Genomic DNA, 25966 nt, shown 5'->3' on the forward strand with positions numbered 1-25966 from the left:
AATCACTGCAATGCTAACATAGCTCTTACAAAGTTGACTGCTGAGGCATAAGTGAGAGTTATGTATATTATAGCAGTCATCTCCTGTTCCACATAGCTTATCCCCTTCAACCTGAGTGTATATTGTCAGTGTTTGTTATTAATATCTACTATTTTTGACTTCGTTACATGAGTCTGTTACGGAGCACAAACTCAACAAAACAAAAGTTCAAAATAACATTCTGAGTAGCCTCAGGGGACCAATACATTTTATCTTTCATTATATCATACAATGGGTGTTGTAAGTTCAGTTCTTATAAAGAAAAAGTGATTCTTGTGGTATAGCAGATCATGAAACTAAAAGAATCAGTGAGGGTCCATTCAAAAGTATGTGTTACCTGTTACAAAAACTGTTGCACTACCCACAACACAGCCCCACTCTGGATATTGTTCTCAGGCATGGGATGAGTTGGTTGGTGTTTATGAGCAGCTGGGATTTGCTGTAAGCAACTGGAAACTGAATCACAGATAGCAAAAGCGTCTCTAGTACTATGCTCTCCTATGGATACTGTCTCCTCTCCAGGAAATACAGGACTTATAATTACTGGCTGACTTTACTATGAGCAGCATTCAATGGTAGGTCTAATATTAGCAGCAGTGACTCAAAGTTGATTCTCATATCACTGACATCTGTCTGTTGCAAACTCTTACAAAGTATTATGAGCTCGAACATATTGATGTATGTTGAACAGAATGACTTCCTTCATGCCAAACAGCAAGGGTTCTAGAAGTTTCTACATGATAGTCTAGTGTGGAGAGCTGCATGAAACCAGTCTTTGGACAGACCACCACCACCACCACCACCACCACCACCACCAACAACAACAACAACAACAACTGCAACACATGAACAGTCACAGTTTTTTTTTTTTATTCACAAGACAGAATCATGGAAATGCTGAAAAACATGAACTGCCACACACTTTAATATAGATGCCATAATTCTGGGAAGGTTACATATAATGTTTCATAAACCAGTATTAAGTGAGGAATCTATCAACATACTAGAAACCCTTACTTATTGCTCCTGTAGACAATGTTAGACTTATTGCTGAAGTTTCTCTTCTATCACTCCATATGCAAATGAAACCCTAATGTGTGGTACGATTCTCCTGTCATACACTTTTGTTTTAGAGGAAATACCTAAAATTCTGAATGACATATTTTTCCAGGAATTCAGCTGTTGCTCTATTAGGTGATGCACCAACACAGGTAATATTTTTCCCCACAAAGACCATCCACTGTTGATCATGTGATAATAGAAATTGTCCAGGAAACTGGCTTCTGTATACAGTGGCAAAGTAATGGTTCTTCATGATATGGCTGTTTGCATGTTGTCATTGTCCAGTATTGTACTGTGGGTCATTAATTTGCTGCTGCACCATGAGCTAGCCAACAGCTGACATTGTTGCATATGGCAGCTGATAATCTGATACCAGTAGTTACATCATAAATGAATATTCATGGAGTATCCCTGAAGCAGTGGCCCACAATAATTGTGGAGTCTGCATGACAAAGATCTAATGTCTTGCTCAAATTATGTCTGAATGTCAGTCAGCTGAAATTATTCATGTATCAACTATTGCATTTGTAAACATGATATGAGCACTACTTCCAACATGATGACGGCCTCAAATTAAATTGCTGATCAGAGTGTATTGGTGTAGCTGAGAAAATGACAGGTGGATCTTCTCTGACAGTTATAAAATTTAAAACCCACACTACTGTATTCGAGTTGTGTGAAATATTTCTAATGCTTGTCATAGGAGGGTTTACATATTGCAATGAATAACATTGATAAAAAATATTTTTATTGTAAGATAAGAAACATTTGAACATTAGCAGGAAAAAGTATCACAGGAATACATTTGCACAATTAGAGTAGTCATTTACATTAGACTGTTCAAAAAACAAGATCATTATCAAGTGTAATACTGGTGTAATAATAATTGCAAAGATTGATAGCATTGTGTGTATGAAACACAGTAACATTCCTTGAATAAAAACATACCATGTAAAATTTATCATTAAAAGGTAAAATAATAATTGATGAATACAAAATTCATTACTCAAGAGGCACTGCTTGAAGTAGAGGTATCATAGCTGATATTCATAAGTACATTAATAAACTTTATAAGTTAACAAAACAATATGTCATACAGCACTGTAACAATATTTACATAAAACAATAGTAGTCACATAAAAAGTCATATGAAGTGTAACAAAATAAAAAAGAAATCTGTACTGCAAATGTGCACTAAGATTCAGATATAACAGACATAAAAGACTAGAATTGTGAAGTAGTAAATGAAATATCTGTGTGCACAAGTGCATTATTATGGGCACAATTACTTAAGGCTGAACACACACAATTGCATATCTGAACACGAAACTGGAAATCAGGTAAAATGGATCTAATACAGACTTGTTTTCTTCATGATTCTCAGGAACTCCTCTTGATTTATCTCCCCATCACCATCTCTATCTGCTTCATCAATCATCTCCTAAAAAAATTTTAGTGGGGAAACAATGATATAAAAAAGCAATAGTATGGGACTGCAACACTGTTACAATTGTAAATCTATATGAAATTAATGTGTCTTAAGAATAAACAAACAAATTCTTGTCTATTGCAAGAATGTTCTTACCCATATTACCTTACCAAACTGGGCTTTTGCACCTCTAGTGCAACACCAGTAAGTTAAAATTGGTTACTTTTTCTGTATTTATATGCATAAAATAAAGCTCTTTTATACTATCTCAAATAAAATAGTTGATCTGGATGCAGTTCACTATGAAGCAGCATTTATTATGTAAATTCATATTCTGAGACAGAATTCGCATTTATCGAAAATGTGACTTTTTCCAGCCCCAATCTATTACCATTTCTTTTCTGCGAACATAATTTGAAGGATAATCAAAATATCCACGGGTGTACTGCCGGTCTACAGTGTCAAACGGGCACAATATTTCGGCGATCATACATGTCACCATCATCAGGTGAACTGACGGACTGAGCTCCTGTGAACGTGCCGGTACGGAGATCCGTATGCTATGGCTGCTCAGGGGGAACTGGGTTCGGTCACGGCGGCGGCCGATTTAAATACCTTCCGCCCGCGGCGCGCTACCGATGCCGTCCACGCCCCGGTTGCGCGGTGGAACACATTGCGACGGCGTCTGAGATGACGTCGGTGTGTTAGCTCCGTCTGCCGTGGTCGTCACAACTATATGTTTGCTCGATTTACTCTTGATTAACCCAATCGCTGGTTTCCAAGCCTTGCTGAGATTATAGCCACAGTCACGGTTTATGAGGTTTTGATGGATTCTCCGTCCCAGTATCTCGACGTCTGTACCAGAAGCCCCATGCGTTCATACTCCATAGCGTGATTTTCCGACAAACAATGTTCAGCAACCGCCGACTTGCTCAGATACATCAGTCGAGTGTGCCTCTGGTGTTCACGGCATCGATCCTCGATGGTACGCATAGTCTGACATATATACGACTTGCCACATTGACACGGAATCTGGTACACGCCGGCCTTCCTCAAACCGAGGTCATCTTTGGCCTCCCCACCAGTGCACGAGTTTTATTCGGAGGACAAAACACAGTTCTAACCCGCTGTTTCTTCAAAATGCGGGCAATTTTCCCCGAGAGTGCGCCTGTATACGGAATAAATGCAGTGCCTACATCCTCCCTCATGATTCCATCCCATCTCCACAGGTTGTGCTGTAGTGGTTGGGCGGAGAGTACGTTGAATCTGCCACTCTGAGTACCCATTTTTTCGAAATACAGTTCTCAGATGTTCCAATTCCTGGGGTAGACACTCTGCGTCAGAGATAGTGCGCGCCCTATGTACTAGAGTTTTTTTTTTTGGTCATCAGTCTACTGACTGGTTTGATGCGGCCCGCCACGAATTCCTTTCCTATGCTAACCTCTTCATCTCAGAGTAGCACTTGCAACCTACGTCCTCAATTATTTGCTTGACGTATTCCAATCTCTGTCTTTCTCTACAGTTTTTGCCCTCTACAGCTCTCTCTAGTACCATGGAAGTCATTCCCTCATGTCTTAGCAGATGTCCTATCATCCTGTCCCTTCTCCTTATCAATGTTTTCCACATATTCCTTTCCTCTCCGATTCTGCATAGAATCTCCTCATTCCTTACCTTATCAGTCCACCTAATTTTCAACATTCGTCTATAGCACCACATCTCAAATGCTTCAATTCTCTTCTGTTCTGGTTTTCCCACAGTCCATGTTTCACTACCATACAATGCTGTACTCCAGACGTACATCCTCAGAAATTTCTTCCTCAAATTAAGGCCGGTATTTGATATTAGTAGACTTCTCTTGGCCAGAAATGCCTTTTTTGCCATGGCGAGTCTGCTTTTGATGTCCGTCATTGGTTATTTTACTGCCTAGGTAGCAGAATTCCTTAACTTCATTGACTTCGTGACCATCAATCCTGATGTTAAGTTTCTCGCTGTTCTCATTTCTACTACTTCTCATTACCTTCGTCTTTCTCAGATTTACTCTCAAACCATACTGTGTACTCATTAGACTGTTCATTCCGTTCAACAGATCATTTAATTCTTCTTCACTTTCACTCAGGATAGCAATGTCATCAGCGAATCTTATCATTGATATCCGTTCACCTTGTATTTTAAATCCACCCCTGAACCTTTCTTTTATTTCCATCATTGCTTCCTCGATGTACAGATTGAAGAGTAGGGGCGAAAGGCTACAGCCTTGTCTTACACCCTTCTCTTATGAGCACTTCATTCTTGATCGTCTACTCTTATTATTCCCTCTTGGTTGTTGTACATATTGTATATGACCCGTCTCTCCCTACTTTTTTCAGAATCTCGAACAGCTTGCACCATTTTATATTGTCGAACGCTTTTTCCAGGTCGACAAATCCTATGAAAGTGTCTTAATTTTTCTTTAGCCTTGCTTCCATTATTAGCCGTAACATCAGAATTGCCTCTCTCGTCCCTTTACTTTTCCTAAAGCCAAACTGATCGTCACCTAGTACATTCTCAATTTTCTTTTCCATTCTTCTGTATATTATTCTTGTAAGCAGCTTCGATGCATGAGCTGTTAATCTGATTGTGCGATAATTCTCGCACTTGTCAGCTCTTGCCGTCTTCGGAATTGTGTGGATGATGCTTTTCCGAAAGCCAGATGGTATGTCACCAGACTCATATATTCTACACACCAACGTGAATAGTCGTTTTGTTGCCACTTCCTCCAATGATTTTAGAAATTCTGATGGAATGTTATCTATCCCTTCTGCCTTATTTGACCGTAAGTCCTCCAAAGCTCTTTTAAATTCCGATTCTAATACTGGATCCCCTATCTCTTCTAAATCGACTCCTGTTTCTTCTTCTATCACATCAGACAAATCTTCACCCTCATAGAGGCTTTCAATGTATTCTTTCCACCTATCTGCTCTCTCCTCTGCATTTAACAGTGTAATTCCCGTTGCACTCTTAATGTTACCACCGTTGCTTTTAATGTCACCAAAGGTTGTTTTGACTTTCCTGTATGCTGAGTCTGTCCTTCCGACAATCATATCTTTTTCGATGTCTTCACATTATTCCTGCAGCCATTTCGTCTTAGCTTCCCTGCACTTCCTATTTATTTCATTCCTCAGCGACTTGTATTTCTGTATTCCTGATTTTCCCAGAACATGTTTGTACTTCCTCCTTTCATCAATCAACTGAAGTATTTCTTCTGTTACCCATGGTTTCTTCGCAGCTACCTTCTTTGTACCTATCTTTTCCTTCCCAACTTCTGTGATGGCCCTTTTTAGTGATGTCCATTCCTCTTCAACTGTACTGCCTACTGCGCTATTCCTTACTACTGTATCTACAGCGTTAGAGAACTTCAAATGTATCTCGTCATTCCTTAGCACTTCCGTATCCCACTTCTTTGCGTATTGATTTTTCCTGACTAATGTCTTGAACTTCAGCCTACTCTTCATCACTACTATATTGTGATCTGAGTCTATATCTGCTCCTGGGTACGCCTTACAATCCAGTATCTGATTTCGGAATCTCTGTCTGACCATGATGTAATCTAATTGAAATCTTGCCGTGTCTCCCGGCCTTTTCCAAGTATACCTCCTCCTCTTGTGATTCTTGAACAGGGTATTCGCTATTACTAGCTGAAACTTGTTACAGAACTCAATTAGTCTTTCTCCTCTTTCATTCCTTGTCCCAAGCCCATATTCTCCTGTAACCTTTTCTTCTACTCCTTCCCCTACAACTGCATTCCAGTCGCCCATGACTATTAGACTTTCGTCCCCCTTTACATACTGCATTACCCTATCAATATCCTCATACACTTTCTCTATCTGTTCATCTTCAGCTTGCGACGTCGGCATGTATACCTGAACTATCGTTGTCGGTGTTGGTCTGCTGTCGATTCTGATTAGAACAACCCGGTCACTGAACTGTTCACAGTAACACACCCTCTGCCCTACCTTCCTATTCATAACGAATCCTACACCTGTTATACCATTTTCTGCTGCTGTTGATATTACCCGATACTCATCTGACCAGAAATCCTTGTCTTCCTTCCACTTCACTTCACTGACCCCTACTGTATCTAGATTGAGCCTTTGCATTTCCCTTTTCAGATTTTCTAGTTTCCCTACCACGTTCAAGCTTCTGACATTCCATGCCCTGACTCGTAGAACATTATCCTTTTGTTGATTATTCAATCTTTTTTTCATGGTAACCTCCCCCTCGGCAGTCCCCTCCTAGAGATCCGAATGGGGGACTATTCTGGAATCTTTTGTCAATGGAGAGATCATCATGACACTTCTTCAATTACAGGCCACATGTCCTGTGGGTACACGTTACGTGTCTTTAATGCAGTGGTTTCCATTGCCTTCTGCATCCTCATGTTGTTGATCATTGCTGATTCTTCCGCCTTTAGGGGCAATTTCCCACCCCTAGGACAAGAGAGTGCCCTGAACCTCTATCCCCTCCTCCGCCCTCTTTGACAAGGCCGTTGGCAAAATGAGGCTAGAGTTTTAAGTACTCCATTTCTCTGTGAAGGGTGGTGGCAGCTGTCTGCATGCAAATACAGATCAGTGTGCGTTGTCTTCCGATACACCCCATGACCTAGGGTTCCGTCAGCCCTTCTCTTGACCAAGACGTCAAGGAAAGGTAATTTACCCTCCGTTTCAGTCTCCATAGTGAATTTGATGTTGGGGTGTATGGAGTTTAGATGTGTAAGGAAGTTAAAGAGTTTATCCATACCATGTGGCCAGATGACGAATGTGTCGTCCATGTAACGGAAAAAGCAAGTAGGTTTCCATTCGGATGACGACAGGGCTTCCTCTTTGAAGTTCTCCATGTACAAATTCGCTACCACCGGTGAGAGTGGGCTACCCATGGCGACTCCCTCCGTTTGTTCGTAGTATTCTCCATTAAAAAGAAAGTATGTGGAAGTCAAGACATGCCTAAAAAGTTCAGTGGTCATCTTGTCAAACTCGGACTAATCAATTCCAGTGACTCTCGCAGGAGTACCCTCATAAACAAGGAAACGACATCAAAACTCACCATGATATCTGACTCATCCAACCTGAAGCTATCAAGGCGTTTAACAAAACCCATGGAATTACGGATGTGATGAGGGCATTTACCCAGATAAGGACTTAATATTCCCGTCAGGTATTTGGCCAACAAATATGTAGGTGCCCTGATGTTGCTGACAATGGGGCGTAATGGTACCCCCTCTTTGTGAACCTTCGGGAGTCCATATAGTCTAGGCTGTACCGGACCTTGGGGTAACAATTTCTTAGTGTCACCCTCTGGTAAATCTGCGTCCTTGAGAAGCGACCTCGTCTTGTTCTCCACCTTCTTTGTAGGGTCAACGCTGACCTTCCGGTAGGAATCGTCATTTAGCAGTCTCTGTGTCTAATCAGTGTAGTCCTTATGGGAGACAACAACTGTAGCATTGTCCTTGTCAGCCAGTAAGACAACAATTTCAGAGTGCTCCCTCAGATCACGAATGGCCGCCCTCTCTTTACTGGCGATATTTGACTTCATCGGCTTGGATTTCGTCAACGCATGACAATTTTCACGACATATTTCCTCAGCTGATTCAGGCGGAAGTTGAGCTGCAACCTGTTCAACAGCACTAACAATTTCTGCGACCGGAGTGAACTTGGGGTGGGAGCGAAGTTGAGACCTTTCTGCAAAACCGAGACCACATCATCACTCAACACCATGCCACTCAAATTGATGACAGTCTTGCACGGAACCTGCAGAGATGGTTTGTCAAGGAGACGTGAGAACTTAGCTGTTTGACGTCCCGTTGCCTTCTTATGGGCGGAATCAGCTGCAACCCAGGTGACACCATCAATCCAATCCCAGGAAAAAGAAGTGAAATTACTAGCCAGTTGCAAATGTAGTTTGAGTAATTCCTGTGAGATAAACTCAAGGCTCCAGTGGGTGAATTGCAGTCTTTCACGTACCAATACGAGGCTGCCTCGTTTCTTGATTCTCTTAGCTGCTGCAGAATCGATGTGATGCATAACCTTAGCACTGTAGACCGGCAGTACACCCGTGGATATTTTGATTATCAAATACGCGGGAGAAACTCAAGAATCATAATTTGAAGGAAACTGCAAGGATATACATAAATGAGGAAGCTGTCATCACAATAAAATTTCATTTTTGATTCTCTTGTGTTGAATAAGTTCAATATCAACCAAATAACTTACAAAGCTCTGGCACTTCAACACACTACCACGAAAAGTGAAGAGACATTCCACTGACAATAACATTTGAGAAAATATTTTCTTTAAATCTTATTCCATATTTTTTAATGTCAGAACAATGAAATTAGAAATGTAAAGAACAGAACATTCCGATGAAAATGTTTTGCAACATATACCTGCAGTTCTTCATCTGTGATGTTTTCTCCTAGTTCTTTAGCAACACGTTTCAAATTCTTGAAGGATATTTTTCCTGTCTCATCATCATCAAATAAGCGAAAAGCTTTCAGAATCTCTTCCTTTGAGTCTTTTTCAGCCATTTTCACTGTCATCAATGATACAAAGTCTTCATATGTCAGATAACCTGAAATGACAATATAAAGATTTAGATGACACGGTCTCATAAATACAGGAATTATAAAACTTCTGTGTAATTACACACAACACAGCCCTAAAATAAATACAAGGACTAGTAATAAAGTTGTAATTCTCACCTCAAAACAAGAGCTTCATAATTAATTTTGTTTGTTTGTTTGTCTGTTAGCAGGTTCATGTCTGCAGTTTTAGTGCACACTGAACTCCCACACAATAGTACAATATAACACATAACTTGAGAAGCCTAAACAAATTCGGTGGATATTTCAGTGAGTACCAAGCCTGCAGACATGTCAACTGCAAAAAAAAAAAAAAAAAAAAAGACATAGCTTTATTTTTTGAGGTAACAATTAAAACTTAATAACTACCCCTTGAACAAACAGAAACATGGAAAATTCTGTGTTTCAATTTCTAGGATAAACAAGGATGCAGAAACTCCTCCAAGTGCAATGCAGTATGATTGAGACTACTTTTACGTTTATCACATTTACAGTACCAAACGCCCTGTGCTAAAGATAAAAAACTGTTTTGTTAGTCAAGATTTGAAATTGTACATGTCAAAATTGTCATAATGTCAACTATGTAAGGAAGAAGGAAGCATGAAAGATTACCACTCCCTGACACCGAGGCCAACAGAGGCGGAGCTTGAGCTCATATTAGTCAGTCATGAGGAAAGAAATCAGCCATATCTGTTACAGCAAGAACAAATACAATTTATGGAGCATAGTACTTTATAGAGCAACACGTAAGATACAGGTTGTGCACAGCACTGAACACATTGACTGGACAGCAGTAATACAGGGTAAAGAATAGGCCGAGCAGATGTTTGCATTGCTTAAACAATCCTGCTTCTTTGGTGGCTCACCAGAACACGCCATGGGGCCAACCCAGGAGCCCTCTAAAAGCGGTCCTGTGAATTGTATGGCTGCCAGGCCACATACAGACACAAAAAACATACATGGTACCAAAAACATGCATGTTACAAAAAACAGCACTGGTATAGAAAAATAGCACTGCTACTGAAAAAGAACACTGGTCTTACAAGGCACTGAGATTACTAGTCACATAAAAAAAAAAACAATGACAGGGCTGATGACCATTTCATTGCCTGACAATGGTGGCTTCTGCAGCATATGGTGTGCAGGCACCAGCGAGTAGAGGTAGAAGTGATAAGGTGGTGGTTAGCCATGCGGCCCCCCCTTCTCATGACAGTCCGTAGGGCAGGATCAAGGACTGCTTCCCCACAGCCACATCCTCACTGAGAACAACGGTCAGTGTTGGAGCATCAATGGGGCTCCTGGAGACAACAGCCGCACCAGACCAAGCAACGGAGGTAGAGGTGGCTGTGGAATCAGGTGCAGCAGGGGCTGCTCCAGTGATGGCAGTCAAGAAACAGGTGCGGAGGCAGGGACCTGAGACAGCAATCTGCCAGGTGACAACCCACACTGCGGCACGAACCAGACTGACTGCAACTCAGGAATAGGCACCGGCAGTGGCGAGGGAGGGAATGGACCGCCCGGAACAGCCACCGCTGTGTGTCACTGCAGATGTTCAAAGTGACAGGACACCTGTCCATCGGGAGTGCAGACGAATAGGTGCTGGCCCTGCCAATACTCGATGATGGCAGGAACCACAAGCCCAGGCAAGGGCACCCAGCCAGAACTGTCACGGAGCTGCCGATGCCGGTGGATGCGGCATCCGATGCAGCAGGTGAAGGAATGTCTGTGGTTGGCGTCTATGTAGTACCTACCCTGTGCTCTAGTCCTCCACTGGAGTGAAATGGTATGAACTCACAAAACAGTCTAAAGCAGCTTCACAGAAACTGTTGGATACATACTTCTGCATCTAAGTTTTAAACACCCAAAGCATGCACTCAGCCTCGCCATGAGACTGAGGATGAAATGGGGGGAGGGGGGGGGGGAGACTGTGTGATGGCGAACATCATTAGCCTGACAAATAGATGCAAATTTTTGGAACAGAAAGAGAGAGAGAGAGAGAGAGAGAGAGAGAGAGAGAGAGAGAGAGAGAGAGAGAAACTGGCGGCTGTTATCGGTTAACCACGGTAAGTGCCTCAATTGCAAAAATCGTAGACAGGGCCAAAATATTGGCTGCTGCAGGTGTAGATGGAAAATGCGGGCCCACTACAATGAGCCAATACAGACTTAGGAAGGGCCCAGGAAAATAGACACATAGACACTCTCATGGGCGCTGCGGCATCATGAAAATAAGCACTCACCATACCATTGCTATATTTCTTATAAATCTTTTCATATTTACCTGTTCCTTCTTTATCAACATCAGCTATCATTTTCTTAATTTCTTCCTTCTTGGGTTCAAAGCCCAATGCTCTCATGGCAACCTAAACATGATGCAACACAGAAAATACGTACGTTAAAGTTCAGACACACCTCAGACATGCAAATGACTAGAAAATACTGCTCCTGCACTATTTCATTCAAGTAACAACATATATAGGACTACCTAATTCCATACAAACAGGGTAAATAGAATATGTATTGGTAAAAGAGCACTTATGGTGTCAGTGGCTTTTCTGTTACATGCCACAGATGGTAACTGTTTGCGTGGTGAACGTTGGGAAGTGAAAATGACAAGGAGTGATTCAGATGACTAGAAAAGCTACTGCAACCAATGAAAAAATAGTATTATAAAAAAAGTCGTCATGATGTGGAGGGTATGAAATTATGCAGTGACATGGTTGGTTGGTTGACATGGGGGGAAGGGACCAAACAGTGAGACCATCGGTCCCGTTGAATGAGGGAATGAGGGAAAGATGAATGATGATGAAGGAAATCGGACATGCGTTTTCAAAGGAACCATCCTGACATTTGCCTGAAGCGATTTAGGGAAAACCTAAATCAGGATGGCCAGGTGTGTATTTGAACCATCGTACTCCCGAATGAGAGTCCAGTATGCTAACCACTGCACTACCTCACTCGGTACGTAGTAGCATGATGGAATATATTATGCAGAATGTTGTAATATAAAACAGAATAGTCTGTAAAATATATACAGTACTAGAAGTTTCCTGTACAACCAAAACTTTGGAAATCTGAACATTTTTCAAACACTCCACAAATTTTTCAGAACAATCACTGGGTTACACTACAGATCAGACTGTCACTGCAGCCAGCATTCTTCGAGTGGCATTCTTTGGCTTTGTTAATTCACAGCTAAACATTTCAACCTTGGGCTTTGTTACAGCTGTCTATTAATACAGCCAGTTTTCGTCCAGTCAGATTCATTGGCTCTGCCAACTCACAACCACATTGGAATATGAAACAATATCTCAAGAACTCTTCTCATATTCCAAGTAACACACAATAAAAGAAATACACTGAAAACCAAACCATCTTTATAACCCACAATGGCCAGAATAATAATCGTCAATCTTGTTCTATGCATATCAAAAATCAAAGTAATGAACTCTTATCTTTTCCCAAAACAAGGCAATTGGTTCATTGATTCTAATTGGTTAGTGTATACCGTTGCCAAACTGGCTATAACCAATGGAAACGAATTGTGAACAACAGGGTAAGTGCACTTAACCGATGTACCGATGTACTTCACAACCAAAGTTTTATGCCATATTCAGTTGGAACACATTCATTCTTGCTTAAATGTAAGCTAGATATTGGATGCTGTCAGAAAGAGACTTTTACAACTTCCTTTTTACAACTAGATCTTTTATATACTTAAAAATACAACTGAAATTGTGACCTGCAAGGAGTGGTATCCACTTTTTGAAACCATCCATATGGCGTTGCAGATTAAGGCACCAGGTATCACACCACGCAGCCACTCTCCCTGGTGGGCCCTCACTTGCAAGTAATCAACAAAAAAAGAATTCGGAATTTCATGTTATTTTGTAGAGCATTAAAAAATGATAATTCACAGAGCAGTGTTGTGGTGTAGTGGTTATGGTGTGTCCCTGCTCTACTGGAGGTTGTGGGCTCAAATCCTGTTGGGTACTTTAAACATTTTTTTTATTTCCATATATTTATCAAAATGACATTGAGCCTTATTTTTATTCAGTTAATTGATTTAAATGTAATTCTTTACATTTGTAATCCTTTGTCATGTCATTTTAATCATAATATTAACTACTTCATTTGCTCTTATATTGCCTTCCCATTATTCATTTTTCATTCGGAACTTTGTGTATGTTATTTTACTTATTTTTATGGATTAACTTTGATTTTGTTGCCTCTAGTTTATCATTTTATATTTTCAAATTAATGATATGAATATAATAGAGGGAAACATTCCACGTAGGAAAAATATATCTAAAAACAAAGATGATGAGACTTACCAAACAAAAGTGCTGGCAGGTCGATAGACACACAAACAAGCACAAACATACACACAAAATTCTAGTTTTCGCAACCAATGGCTGCTTCGTCAGGAAAGAGGGAAGGAGAGGGAAAGACGAAAGGATGTGGGTTTTAAGGGAGAGGGTAAGGAGTCATTCCAATCCCGGGAGCGGAAAGACTTACCTTAGGGGGAAAAATGGACAGGTATACACTCGCTCGCACACACACACACACACACACACACACACACACACACACACACACACATCCATCCACACATATACAGACACAAGCAGACATATTAAAAGGCAAAGAGTTTGGGCAGAGATGTCCAAACTCTGCCCAAACTCTTTGCCTTTTAATATGTCTGCTTGTGTCTGTATATGTGTGGATGGATGTGTGTGTGTGTGTGTGTGCGCGAGTGTATACACGTCCTTTTTTCCCCCTAGGGTAAATCTTTCCGCTCCCGGGATTGGAATGACTCCTTACCCTCTCCCTTAAAACCCACATCCTTTCGTCTTTCCCTCTCCTTCCCTCTTTCCTGACGAAGCAGCCATTGGTTGCGAAAACTAGAATTTTGTGTGTATGTTTGTGCTTGTTTGTGTGTCTATCGACCTGCCAGCACTTTTGTTTGGTAAGTCTCATCATCTTTGTTTTTAGATATATTTTATATTTTCATTCATATAATTGCATTCAGTAGTACTACCCCTCATGCCACTTGAATTTCAATTTATTTAGAGTCCTTTCTTCTGTCTAAATCTCCGTGTGCTTTATTTTGTCTGTAGTGCAACAAGAATTTATGTTTTCAATGTTTGTATGATGATTACCGTCAAAAAAATGATCTCTTCTAATGAAAAATACATTTTGACACCAACTGCGCTACCAATACTAACAAGGGAACCTCCCCATCGCACCCCCCTCAGATTTAGTTATAAGTTGGCACAGTGGATAGGCCTTGAAAAACTGAACACAGATCAATCGAGAAAACAGGAAGAAGTTTTGTGGAACTATGAAAAAATAAGCAAAATATACAAACTGAGTAGTCCACGCGCAACATAAGCAACATCAAGGAGACGCTGAGCCGAGGAGCGCCGTGGTCCCATGGTTAGCGTGAGCAGCTGCGGAACGGGAGGTCCTTGGTTCAAGTCTCCCCTCAAGTGAAAAGTTTACTTTTTTTATTTTCGCAAAATTATTATCTGTCCGTTTGTTCATTGACGTCTCTGTTCACTGTAATAAGTTTAGTGTCTTTATTTTGCGACCGCACCGCAAAACCGTGCGATTAGTGGACGAAAGGACGTGCCTCTCCAATGGCAACCGAAAACATTTGATCGCAAGGTCATAGGTCAACCGATTCCTCCACAGGAAAACACGTCTGATATATTCGATAAGACACTGGTGACGGCATGTGCGTAACAGGAATATGTTGTCGACCCACCTAACTTGTACACTTGGCGAATGGGTAAAAAGATTCTTGTACCTTGCCCGATTTAGGTTTTCTTTTGGATGTGATAATCACTCCCAAAAAAGTGATCGCATCGGATGGACGAACGGACAGATAATAATTGTCTGAAAATAAAAAATTAAAATTTTCTCTGGAGGGAAGACTTGAACCAAGGACCTCTCGTTCCGCAGCTGCTCACCCTAACCACGGGACCATGGCGCTCCTTAGCTCAGCATCTCCTTGATGTTGCTTATGTTGCGCGTGGACTACTCAGTTTGTATATTTTGCTTATTTTTTCATAGTTCCACAAAACTTCTTCCCGTTTTCTCGATTGATCTGTGTTCAGTTTTTCAAGGCCTATCCACTGTGCCAACTTATAACTAAATCTGACGGGGGTGCGATGGGCAGGTTCCCTTGTAAGGATTATTTCATCTTTTGTTTTTTGACAGACCAGCATTTGCAAATGTTTAGCTATTATATTAGATAAATAAAAATAATTAAAAACCACAAAAGCAAAGATTCCAAACCACCTTTTTTTGAAGAGCAAATGATTAGAATTAAAAAAAAATACATTTAAACCAGTTAACCAAATAAAAATAACGATCACAGTCTAGTCATCTCAATAAAGATCTGGGGAAAAAAAAAAAAACAAAAAAACAAAAAAAAAAAAAAAAAAAAAGCCAACAAAAATTAAAGCCACTGATGAGATTCAAACTTACGATATTCTGTTCATCAGTAATGTACTCTAACCACTATGCCACAAAGAGACTTGTGGACTACATAATTTTTAAGCCCGTGGAAAGCAACATGACATTAAGAATTTTTTTGGTTGATTACTTAAGAACAAGGGCCCCACCAGGGTGAATGACTGCAAGTGTGATACACGGGACTTTAACCTAAATCCCCACATAGATGGTTTTAAAAAGTTGATAGCATCCCTGCAGCCTGGAAAATTATCTGTTCTCACTTCAGTAAAATCACTCAGTATTACAATACAATAATACTGATGTAAAAAGTCTACGAATAGTCCACTGAATAATAATAATAGTAATAATAACAATAACAATAATAATAATAATAATAAGTGATCTTGAGATCCCAAAATCAGTACATGGCGTATTTTAAATAGATCAAAATATCACACAAAATCAGAAAGAAACGAAGAGGGTGAATTTCAAGGAGTTGATACTCAAACTGACCACCATTCACCACAAATAAAAATATGCGGACCTCTAAAAGAAAGATTAATTATAAAATGTCAATATAAATATTAAGTAACAAAATTTTGTCACATTCTTCCGGAAATCTGGAGAAGAAGGAACAGGTGTGAGATTTAAGAGATGTCTATATCAGTGCAAGGAATTAAAAATCATAGGTGTGAACTGACTTACATCATAATGACTTGTAAATATGACCCACAGAACAGGTGGAAAAAAATAAATAAATAAAATAAGAAATAAAAAAAATGGACTAAACCAAATCAGTGAGGCTAAATGTCAGATGAAGCTGCCAATGCAATCCTGAGCAAGCAGTACTAAGTAGGGACATTCTGATATTGGAAGCACTTCTTATGCGCAATTCTATGGAACACAAATCAGCAAACCTGATGAACAATTATGTCCATCAGCATGAGATAATGAATTGACATTTTAAACAGACTGGGACCCACAATGGAGGAAGGAAAATTTGGATTTAATGTTCTGTCATCAATGCCACTGTTTGCGTCTTCGGTATGAAGACTGGTTTGATACAGTTCTCAATACTACTCTTTCCTGTGTGCGCCTCTTCATCTCTGAATAACTACTGCAACTTACATCCTTCTGAATCTGCTCACTGTTTTCATCTTTTGGTCTCCCTCTATGATTGTTTACTCTTCCCCTCCACCCCCACTTCCCACTAATACTAAATCCATTGCTGTTTCTGGATGTGTCCCATCAACCCATCCCTTCTTTTACTCAAGTTCTGACAAATTTCCAGCCTCCCCATTTCTATTCAGTACCTCCTCATTAGTTACTTGAACTGCCCATCTAGTCGCCAGCATTCTTCTGCAGCATCATATTTCAAAAGCCTGTATTCTCTTCTTGTCTAAACTGTTTATCATCAATGTTTCACTTCCATACAGAGGTACACTCCAGAGCAATAAATTCAGAAAATATTTCTTAACATATACCTTACATCCTTCTTTCAAGGTGCTATCCACTCCATACAACTGTTATTCCAAGTCGTTTACTGTCTCCGACAGATTACGATAACACCAGCAAACCTCAAAGTTCTTAGTTCTTTTTCCTGAACTTTGATTCCCTCTCCAGATTTGTCTTTAGTTTCTATACGTCTTTCTCAATGTAAGATTGAACAACATTGAGAATAGGCTATAATCCTGTCTATTCTCAACCAGTGCTTGCCTTACATCACCGCTCAACTCTTATAATTGCCGTCTGCTTTCTGTACAAATTGTAAATAGCCGTTTGCTGTTTGCATTTTACTCCTGCTACCTTCAGAATTTCAAAGAGAGTATTCCAGTCAACACTGTCAAAAGCCTTCTCTAAGTCTATAATGCAGTTACATTACAGACTCATAATAATATTTGACTGGAAAGAGTGGGGGGAGGGTATCAGCCATGCCCTTATACAAACCATCTCAGCATTTTCATCAATTAAGGAAACCCTAAATCTGGATGACTGTATGGGACCTGAGTCTTGCTTCTTCTGAATGCAAGACTAATATGTTAACTCCTATGTTGCCTCTCCTGGTCATGCTCAAAAATACATAACTTTCACAACAATAAAGGAAAAGAATTAGATAAATAACAAAAGAAACAAATGAAAGTAACCTATCATCAACGTATGTTTTGATATAAATGGTTGTGCCTTTTCGTTTAGCTACGTAATGTTACAAGTATCAAGTGACTTAATACACTTACTTCAATTACATTGAAAAATATTAACACTGTTTGACACACTTAAATATGGCTAACCAAGGAGAACGGCAGGTGGGCGAACTGTATAAGTTAGATAAAAAGTTGGAAGAAAAAGCCACTCAATCAACTGTATTTTGATTAAAACTTGATAAAGTATTGGTCAAAATGGAGGTTATTATCTGTGAATGTACTTTTCAATAAGTGTCTTTACAGTTAGTCCACAGAAGAGAGTGTGGTGTACTGAGATATTGCACAAGAAGACTTTGCTGCAGTTGAGCGTTCATCCACAATAGGAACATCGCTGCATGCAAACCAGTGTGCGATTTGCAGGGGGGGGATTTCTCCCCCCCCCCCCCCCCCCCTCCGCATCAGACCATCCCCTCCCTCTGGTTTTAGTTTATGCATCCCAACCTGGGATGTTTATTTCCCACGCACTGAAGTAAAACTTTACATATAATGTAAATTTGTGGAGCCGAACAATGAAAGTTTTTAATAAGTCTTACTATTAACACTATTAATATGTTTCAGTTTTCTATCATCAGAATAAGTACAACTTTTCACAAATGTGCCTCTAAGTTTTGAGTTCCCCTCGTATATCTGTACCTGTATGTAGATGATTTTGTAAATAAGCTTTACCTATAGTGTACTTTTAAAGATATAACAAGGGATGGCTTTTCTGATAGTGCATACATGTCAATAGTGAGTTTCGGCATTAACATCTATTTATAAATAGCTGTTTAACCATGCGTAACGCCACGGTCCAAGCTACTAACATATATAATTCTACCAACCCCCTAAGACATCCCCCCCACTGGTAGATGCACAAATCGCACCCTGATGCAAACCAATCATGCTGTCTGCGAGAATCACACTTCCTGGAGTGGCAGCGCCACCAGGAAGAGAGACACACACTTAAGTACCCATGCACAAACAGAAATTGTCAGTTGCAAATTGTTTGTAAGTCAGTCCGAGTCTTACTAGGGAGTTCCTGCAGATTGTTTGTCCTGTCTTCAAGTCATCGAGTGAGATAGAAACAGTGGCCAACAGATGGACAATGGTTAGTCTTCAGTAGAAACAGAACAGTGAACAGAATTATCCTGTATGTGCATAGACCACATGCCTAGAGATGTGACTGAGTGCTGTAAGTTTGGAACTGTTCTCTGAATAGTAAATTAGAAAAGAAGATGGAACTGTGGGCAGCACAGGACAGGTACACTAAACCTGCAGTCTACAACTGCCGTAAGCAGTGTTACCAAAGTTGAGTAATATACTTTACTATTAACTATTCTTTGTTACTCTCAGTGTGTGTGTGTGTGTGTGTGTGTGTGTGTCTCCTACCAGTACACATTTATTAGTCTTTTTCAGTGACAGTGAAATTTTTTCATCAAAGTTGACACACCCAGTCCACAAGAGAGAAAATATAATTTTGTAAATTGTTACGGCTTTCAGTCCAAAGACCAGTTTGATGCACCTCTCCATGCTGTATTATCCTGAGCATACCTCTTCATATCTGCATAAGTACTGCAACTTACATCAATTTGAAGGTGGTTACTGCTGACTCCTCTCTCCATCCGCAAACTGATGATGCCCCTGATGTGTCCTATCAACGTACCTGTTCTTTTGGCCAGGTTGTGCCATAAATTTCTTTCCCACCCAATTCAATTGATACCTTTTTATTGGTTGTCCAATTTACCCATCTAATCTTCGGCATCCTTCCGTAGCAGAACATTACAAAAGCTTCTGCTCTTCTCATCTGAACTTGTTATTGCCCATAGCCATTTATTTCAGACAATTACCTTCAGATAACCAATGCTCAATGTTACAACATTATCTTAGAAATTTTTTTCTTGCAACTGACAGTCGGTAGTTCATACACACACTACTTTTGTCATCAGAGCTATTTTTCTCCCAAATAGTAAAGATCACCTACTACTTTTAGTGTCTACTTTGCAAATCTAATTCTGACAGGATCACCTGATTTAATTCAACTACATTATATTACCCTTGTTCTACTTTATTGATATTCCTCTGATAAACTTTTTTAAAGACAGTATCCACTCTGATCAACTAAACTTCCCAGTTCTTAGCAGTCTCTGATAAAATTACCTTAAAGTTCATATGCTAATTCACTATCCCAATTATTTCTTAGTTTCCTTTACAACTGGCTCAATGTCATGATTAAATAACATTGGGGATTGGCTACAACCCTGTCTTCTCACTTCCTTCTCAACTACAGGTTCCCTTGCGTATCCTTCAACTCATAATTGCACCATAGCTTCTGCACAAGCTGCAAATGACCCTTTTTTTTACTGTATTCTAAACCTGTTACTTTCAGAGTTACAAGGAATGTATTCCAGTCAACTTTGTCAAAAGCTCTCTCTATACCTACAAATACTGTAAACAAAGGTTTGCTTTTCTTCAGCCTATCTTCTATGACAAGTTGTAGGGTCATTCCATGTCAAGTCACCCAGGCCTTGACAACAACCATGTCAGATTTTGATGAAACTTGGTACAATTACTTCTTTTATCATCCTGAAAGCACTAGTAAATTTTTTTTGCTCTATCTCTTATAGTTTTTTTAAATAAATTTTTAAAGTTTTTAGATTTGGCGTTGTTTCAGCAGTCGGAAATTGTAACTTAACGTGTCCTCACAACTAAAAAAATTTGTATATTAAAGAATACTCAAGATATCAGTATGAAATTTTGGAATAAGTTTGTGTATTATATCTAAATGTTAAAAAAATTACCATAAAGATATATTAAAATCTTTCAAATGAAAAAAATTTACAAGTTTTTTATTTTTTTTAGCTAACGGATGTTTAGTTTTACAAAAACTGCAATATCTAGAGTCTCAGACCTGATAGAAAGCTCAAATTTGTTTTAAAACTCTCTTAATTGTATAGGCTATTAGATAAAAGAAAAATTATGTTGGCTTTTTAACCTGTTTAATAGTTATATAATTTTTAAAATAATATTAATTATATTTTAAAAACAAAAAATACCAAGTGACTTAGACACCGAAAATAAGTTTTTGTCTTCTTGGAGTAGCAATGTACACTTGGATTTTGTTTTGTTACTCCTGTGTTTTGAAGTAAAAAATTATTACAGTGTTAAATAGTGCTTGGATAGTATTTTATTAAGTTTATTCGCACTCTCAGTAAGTACTGTTACTTAGTTTACAGGGATTCGTTTCCAATATCCTATAACAGTAACCAGAACAGCAATCAGACTAAAAGTGAAATCAGTATGTCAGATATTCAAACCTGTAGTGTAGGGTTATTTAAAAAATCTGACTGTTTCCAAACAACCTACACACCTTCAAAAAAGTTACAACCGGTATCAGAACTGAGTGCGGAAGAAAAAGATTTGATCCACTTACGATCTGGAATTAATCTGTGTGAATTTAAGAATACACGTTCACACCACAGCTACTACTTTTTAAATGTTTTTGAAAAGTATCAAACAACATGTGTAGACCCACTAAAAAAACACAAAAAGCCCACCAAAAAATCGTTGAGAAGTGTAGGTTTGGATCTTTCTAAACAATTACTGACAAAAAATATTAGCATAAAACCCGGACAAAAGCTTTGCTCAACATGCCGTAACTTTTGTGAGGAAAAATTAAGAGTTGAAGTCAATGAAAGTGAAACAGATGATGAAGTCATGGTTGAATTAGAATCATTGGAATCCAGAAATGAATCCCTCGTACAAACAAACATTGCTCTTGATTATTTAGGTTTAACACCGATAAAGCTTCATGGCTTGTCAGAACAAAGTAAAGGGTCTTATTTTAAAAGGAAGGTTAGCAGTATTGAAAAGACTGCAAAAAAGGCGGTTTCAAAAGCATTAAAATATGATGCATCAAGTTCTGATGATGAAGAAGATAAAAGTGTGGTTGAGAAAGCAAAGGATTTTGATGTAATGATTTCTCTTATGAAAGAGAAGATTTCATCTGTTGGGAGGTCTAGAAAAATCCAGATTCTGACCTTGGCTCCAGATTCTTGGAGTCGAAATAAAGTGATGAAAGAATTTAATGTAAGTGAGTACATGGTGCGACAAGCTAGAAAGCTAAAATCTGGAAAGGGTATTTTGGAAACTCCTGGTCCAAAAAAAGGTAAAACTCTTTCTGAAAATACAGTAAGATTTGTAACAGATTTTTATGGAAAGGATGAAAGAAGTTCCAGAGTGCTACCTGGAACGAAAGACAAAGTAAGTGTTCAAGAAAATGTGTACATGCAAAAAAGACTCATTTTGTGTAACTTGAGAGAACTCTATTATTATTTCAAATAGGAGAATCCCGAGGTAGAAGTAGGATTTTCAAAATTTTGTTTCTTGAGACCTAAATGGTGTATCCTTGCTGGTGCTGCAGGCACACACACTGTATGTGTATGCAGTATCCACCAGAATGTTAAAACTATTACTGGATGCTGTGAAAATTTAAGACTCTTATAAAGACCTAATTAAGATGCTTGTGTGCAACACAGAAAACCAAAACTGCATGCTACATCATTGCAACAGCTGTCCTGCAAATACTGCACTAACAGAGTGCTTAACTGAAAAACTAAGTGAATATTATGATTTAGAAGAAGAAATTGTAATCAGTCCGTGGGTTAACACAGACAGGGAAGAAATGATCAAACAGTCTATCAGTGTTGAAGACTACATTTCTTTATTGGTTAGGTCATTGGAAAAGCTCACCCCGAACTCGTTTATAGCAAAATCCCAATCAGCAGCCTTTAAAAGATTGAAAGAAGACCCACCACCAAAAACAGCAATTATTGTGATGGATTTCAGTGAAAATTATTCCTTTGTTATACAAAATGAGATCCAAAGTTACCACTGGAATAGAGGTGGTTGTACTCTACACCCAGTTGGAGTTTTTCTAAGAAATGAGGAAAACAATGTTTTTGTTTCCAACCACTGTTTTATTAGTGATGACGAAGAACATGACACTGGTTTTGTTAACTTTGTACAAAAAGAAATTACAAAGTCACTGTCATTACATCATACTGACATTGACTCAGTTCACTACTTTACAGATGGTTGTGCTGGGCAGTACAAAAATAGAAACAGTTTTAAAAATTTGACTGAACACTTGAGAGACTAATTTGAAGTCCCAACACTCTTTTTTTGCAACAAGTCATGGGAAGTCAATTTGTGATGGCCTAGGAGGAACTATTAAAAGAATTTTAAGGAAAGCCAGTCTACAGCTTTCAGACAAAGAACAAATAATGACAGCAATCGATGTGTATAAAAAATATTGAAAACATTCATTTTCACTTTATTGACAAATGAAGCTGATTTGCTACGGTTAAAACTAGAAAAACGTTTTTCAGCAACCCGAACCATTCCTGGAACAAGAAGTTTTCATAACTTCAAACCACTTCCAACAAACAACCTTGAAATTAGAAGGACTATACAGATAGTGTAAAACCCTCCTTAGTCTTTTCTTTCCATTCTTCTTCTGATTGGGTTCGTGTTGAACCATCCATAAATAGCTATATGGCTGCAAATTATGATGGTAACTGGTACTTTGGACTGGTAAAAACAATATTCAATGAAGAAGAAGATGCAGAAATTCTATTTCTACATCCTTCAGGACCTGCTGCATCATTTTATTGGCCTGAAAGAGAAGATTCCTGCATAGTGCCTTTGGAGCACATAGTCTGTATAGTAGACGCACCTCAATCAAGCGGCACTGGGAGAATGTATTACTTCAAAAAAGACTGTATCAAAAGAACTGAAAGCTCTTCGATGAAGTGGAAAAACAGTTTGAATCAGCATTAATGTTTATTAAAAAGACAAAATTACTCAAAAAATTCAATGTTTCAAGCAATCAGTTGGGTTATACATAAGTGTTGTAAGTATCTTTGTACATAATTCTAATGTAATCTACTATAATTAATAAACATGTTAAAAAGCCATCATTATTTTTGTTTTATCAAATAGCCTATATGTTTAAGAGTAAATTAAAACAAATTTGAGCATTCTATCAGGTCTGAGACTCTAGATATTGCAATTCTTATAAAACAAAACATCCGTTAAAAAAAAAAAGAAAAAAAATACATATATATATATTTTTTTTCATAGAAAATATTAATATATTTTAATAGCATCATTTTTATCTTCAAATATGTATAATAAATAAACTTGCTGCAAAAATTCATGATGTTATCTAAAAGAGTTTTTAAGATAAGCAAATTTAAAGTTTTGAATGCAAATTAAATTGACCATTTCCGAAGGTTCAGAAAACGCAAAACATAAAAACTTTAAAAATTTATATAAAAAAAATGTAAGAGATACAGTAAAAAAAATTGCAGGTGTTGTCAGGACGGTATTAGAACCATTTGAGACAAATTTCATGAAAATCTCAGGAGGTGGGTGTAAAATTTATTTTTTATTAGGTGATTTGATATGGAATGACCCTGTAGGATAAGTATTCCATTGCATGTTCCTATATTTCTCTGGAATTCAAACTGATCTGTAATGTCTGCTTGTACCTATCTTTCCATTCTTCTTTAAATAAACTGTGTCAGTATTTTGATTGCATGATTTGCTGAACTGACAGTTTGGTAATATTTCTACTTGTCAGCAAATGCCTTCTTTGGAATTTGAGTTACTACATTGTTCTACAAGTCCAAAGTTATTTCGCCTTTCTCCTATATCCTGCACATCATGTCGAACAGTTTCGTTGTAGTATGTTCTCTCAAGAATCTAAATAATCCAGAGTGAATGTCATCTGCTCTGTAAATAACTATGAAAGAGATAATACCTCACCCCTCTTCCAACAGCTCTATGAATGACAGAAGTTCTGATGATCAGTAATTAGGTCATATATACTACCTATAAATTTCCTTAAAGATGTAAAATACCCTCAGCAGTAACAGTTTCAAAAATTAACTAGTGAATGAATAACATTGGTAAATGATGATGACAATCATATACATGTGATGAAATATGATCTATGAAGTCTGTGGTAGAAAAGCAGTGTGTATGGATACTGTGAGCACTATCACATTATTACACTCATGATGCAGTTCAGTGAAAGCCAGAAAAAATTTCTCAATATGTAGAAATATGTCATGTTCCTAGTACCTTCAGTTCCTTTGTTTCAATCTTTCCTTTGCCTTCAGTATCAAACAAACTAAACGCTTGTAGCATGTCTGCCTTTTGTTCTTCTGTTAGTTCAAACTTAGTCCCTCCCGATTTTTTTCTTATGCTTGCATTGGAAGACTTACGATATGTTGCCTGAAAACACAAATATAATTCGTTTAAAAGACTTTCTCTTCTGAGTTAAGAAATAATCATAATATTTAAAAGACAGTACATAAACAGTTAATTACAGAGTTGAAGGCAACACATGCAACATATAGTTATAACAACTCATTATGGGAGGGTGCAGGAATTAATAATAAAGTAATTATGTAAATTCTAACTTGAAAACTTTTAATATCACAAAATTTGGTCCCCACTTTGTTCACTCAGCATGAATTACACTGATTTACTGAAATGTTATGCGTAAAAAGGCTTTAGCTCCTTACTAATTCATCTATGCAAATTTGCCATACTATGTGACCAAAGAAAAGCATATTAAAACTGACAATTTTTTTTAATCAACAGCCAATATTGTCAACGCAATGTTAGTCTAAAAAAGGTTATGAATGGAAGATCATAGTTAGAGGGCAAAGTACTGTCAGCAAGTGGTACTTACCATGTTCTTGAAGTGGTCTGTGAAGCTGACAAATTTGTAATTCCAGCTACAAATCTGCGCACAATTCTCTGAAACTTAAGTCGAGTCCTCAGATTTACACTTCACTCAATGCTTTAAGTTTCGCGTAGACGATTATATCCATGTAATTGCTATAAACGTTTAACAATCAGTGAGCTGTTGTTTAAGTATCAGAAGTCTGCAAAACAGAACATTGGATACCATAACAACATGTAAACAGCGCGCGCGCATACATCCATTTAACCGCTGAAACCACCTGTGACACACATATAATCTTTGACAAGCGTTCATACATATACGAACAACTTTGGTGAATTTCCTTCACAGTTCACAGTCACACGTTCACAGGCTGACGGCGGGAAAGACTGAATCACTGAAAATGTATGAATTGTTATTTCTACGAA

General features: G+C 38.4%; 2 protein-coding genes across 2 annotated transcripts in view; one reads left to right on the plus strand and one right to left on the minus strand.

Annotated features, from left to right (window-relative positions):
• LOC126203587 (glucose dehydrogenase [FAD, quinone]-like) overlaps positions 1–25966 on the plus strand; it is a 290286-nt gene that overhangs the window by 33776 nt on the left and 230544 nt on the right. The window lies entirely within an intron of this gene.
• LOC126203588 (uncharacterized) lies at positions 1900–25920 on the minus strand. The gene is made up of 5 exons (XM_049937949.1): positions 25545–25920; positions 24929–25081; positions 11422–11503; positions 8949–9133; positions 1900–2542 (listed from the first exon to the last, which is right to left on the minus strand). The coding sequence occupies exons 1-5, from the start codon at positions 25545–25547 to the stop codon at positions 2453–2455; spliced, it is 513 nt and encodes a 170-aa protein (XP_049793906.1). The 5' UTR covers positions 25548–25920; the 3' UTR covers positions 1900–2452.

This window comes from Schistocerca nitens, chromosome 9, assembly GCF_023898315.1.
Source record: "Schistocerca nitens isolate TAMUIC-IGC-003100 chromosome 9, iqSchNite1.1, whole genome shotgun sequence".
Classification (NCBI taxonomy): Eukaryota; Metazoa; Arthropoda; class Insecta; order Orthoptera; family Acrididae; genus Schistocerca; species Schistocerca nitens.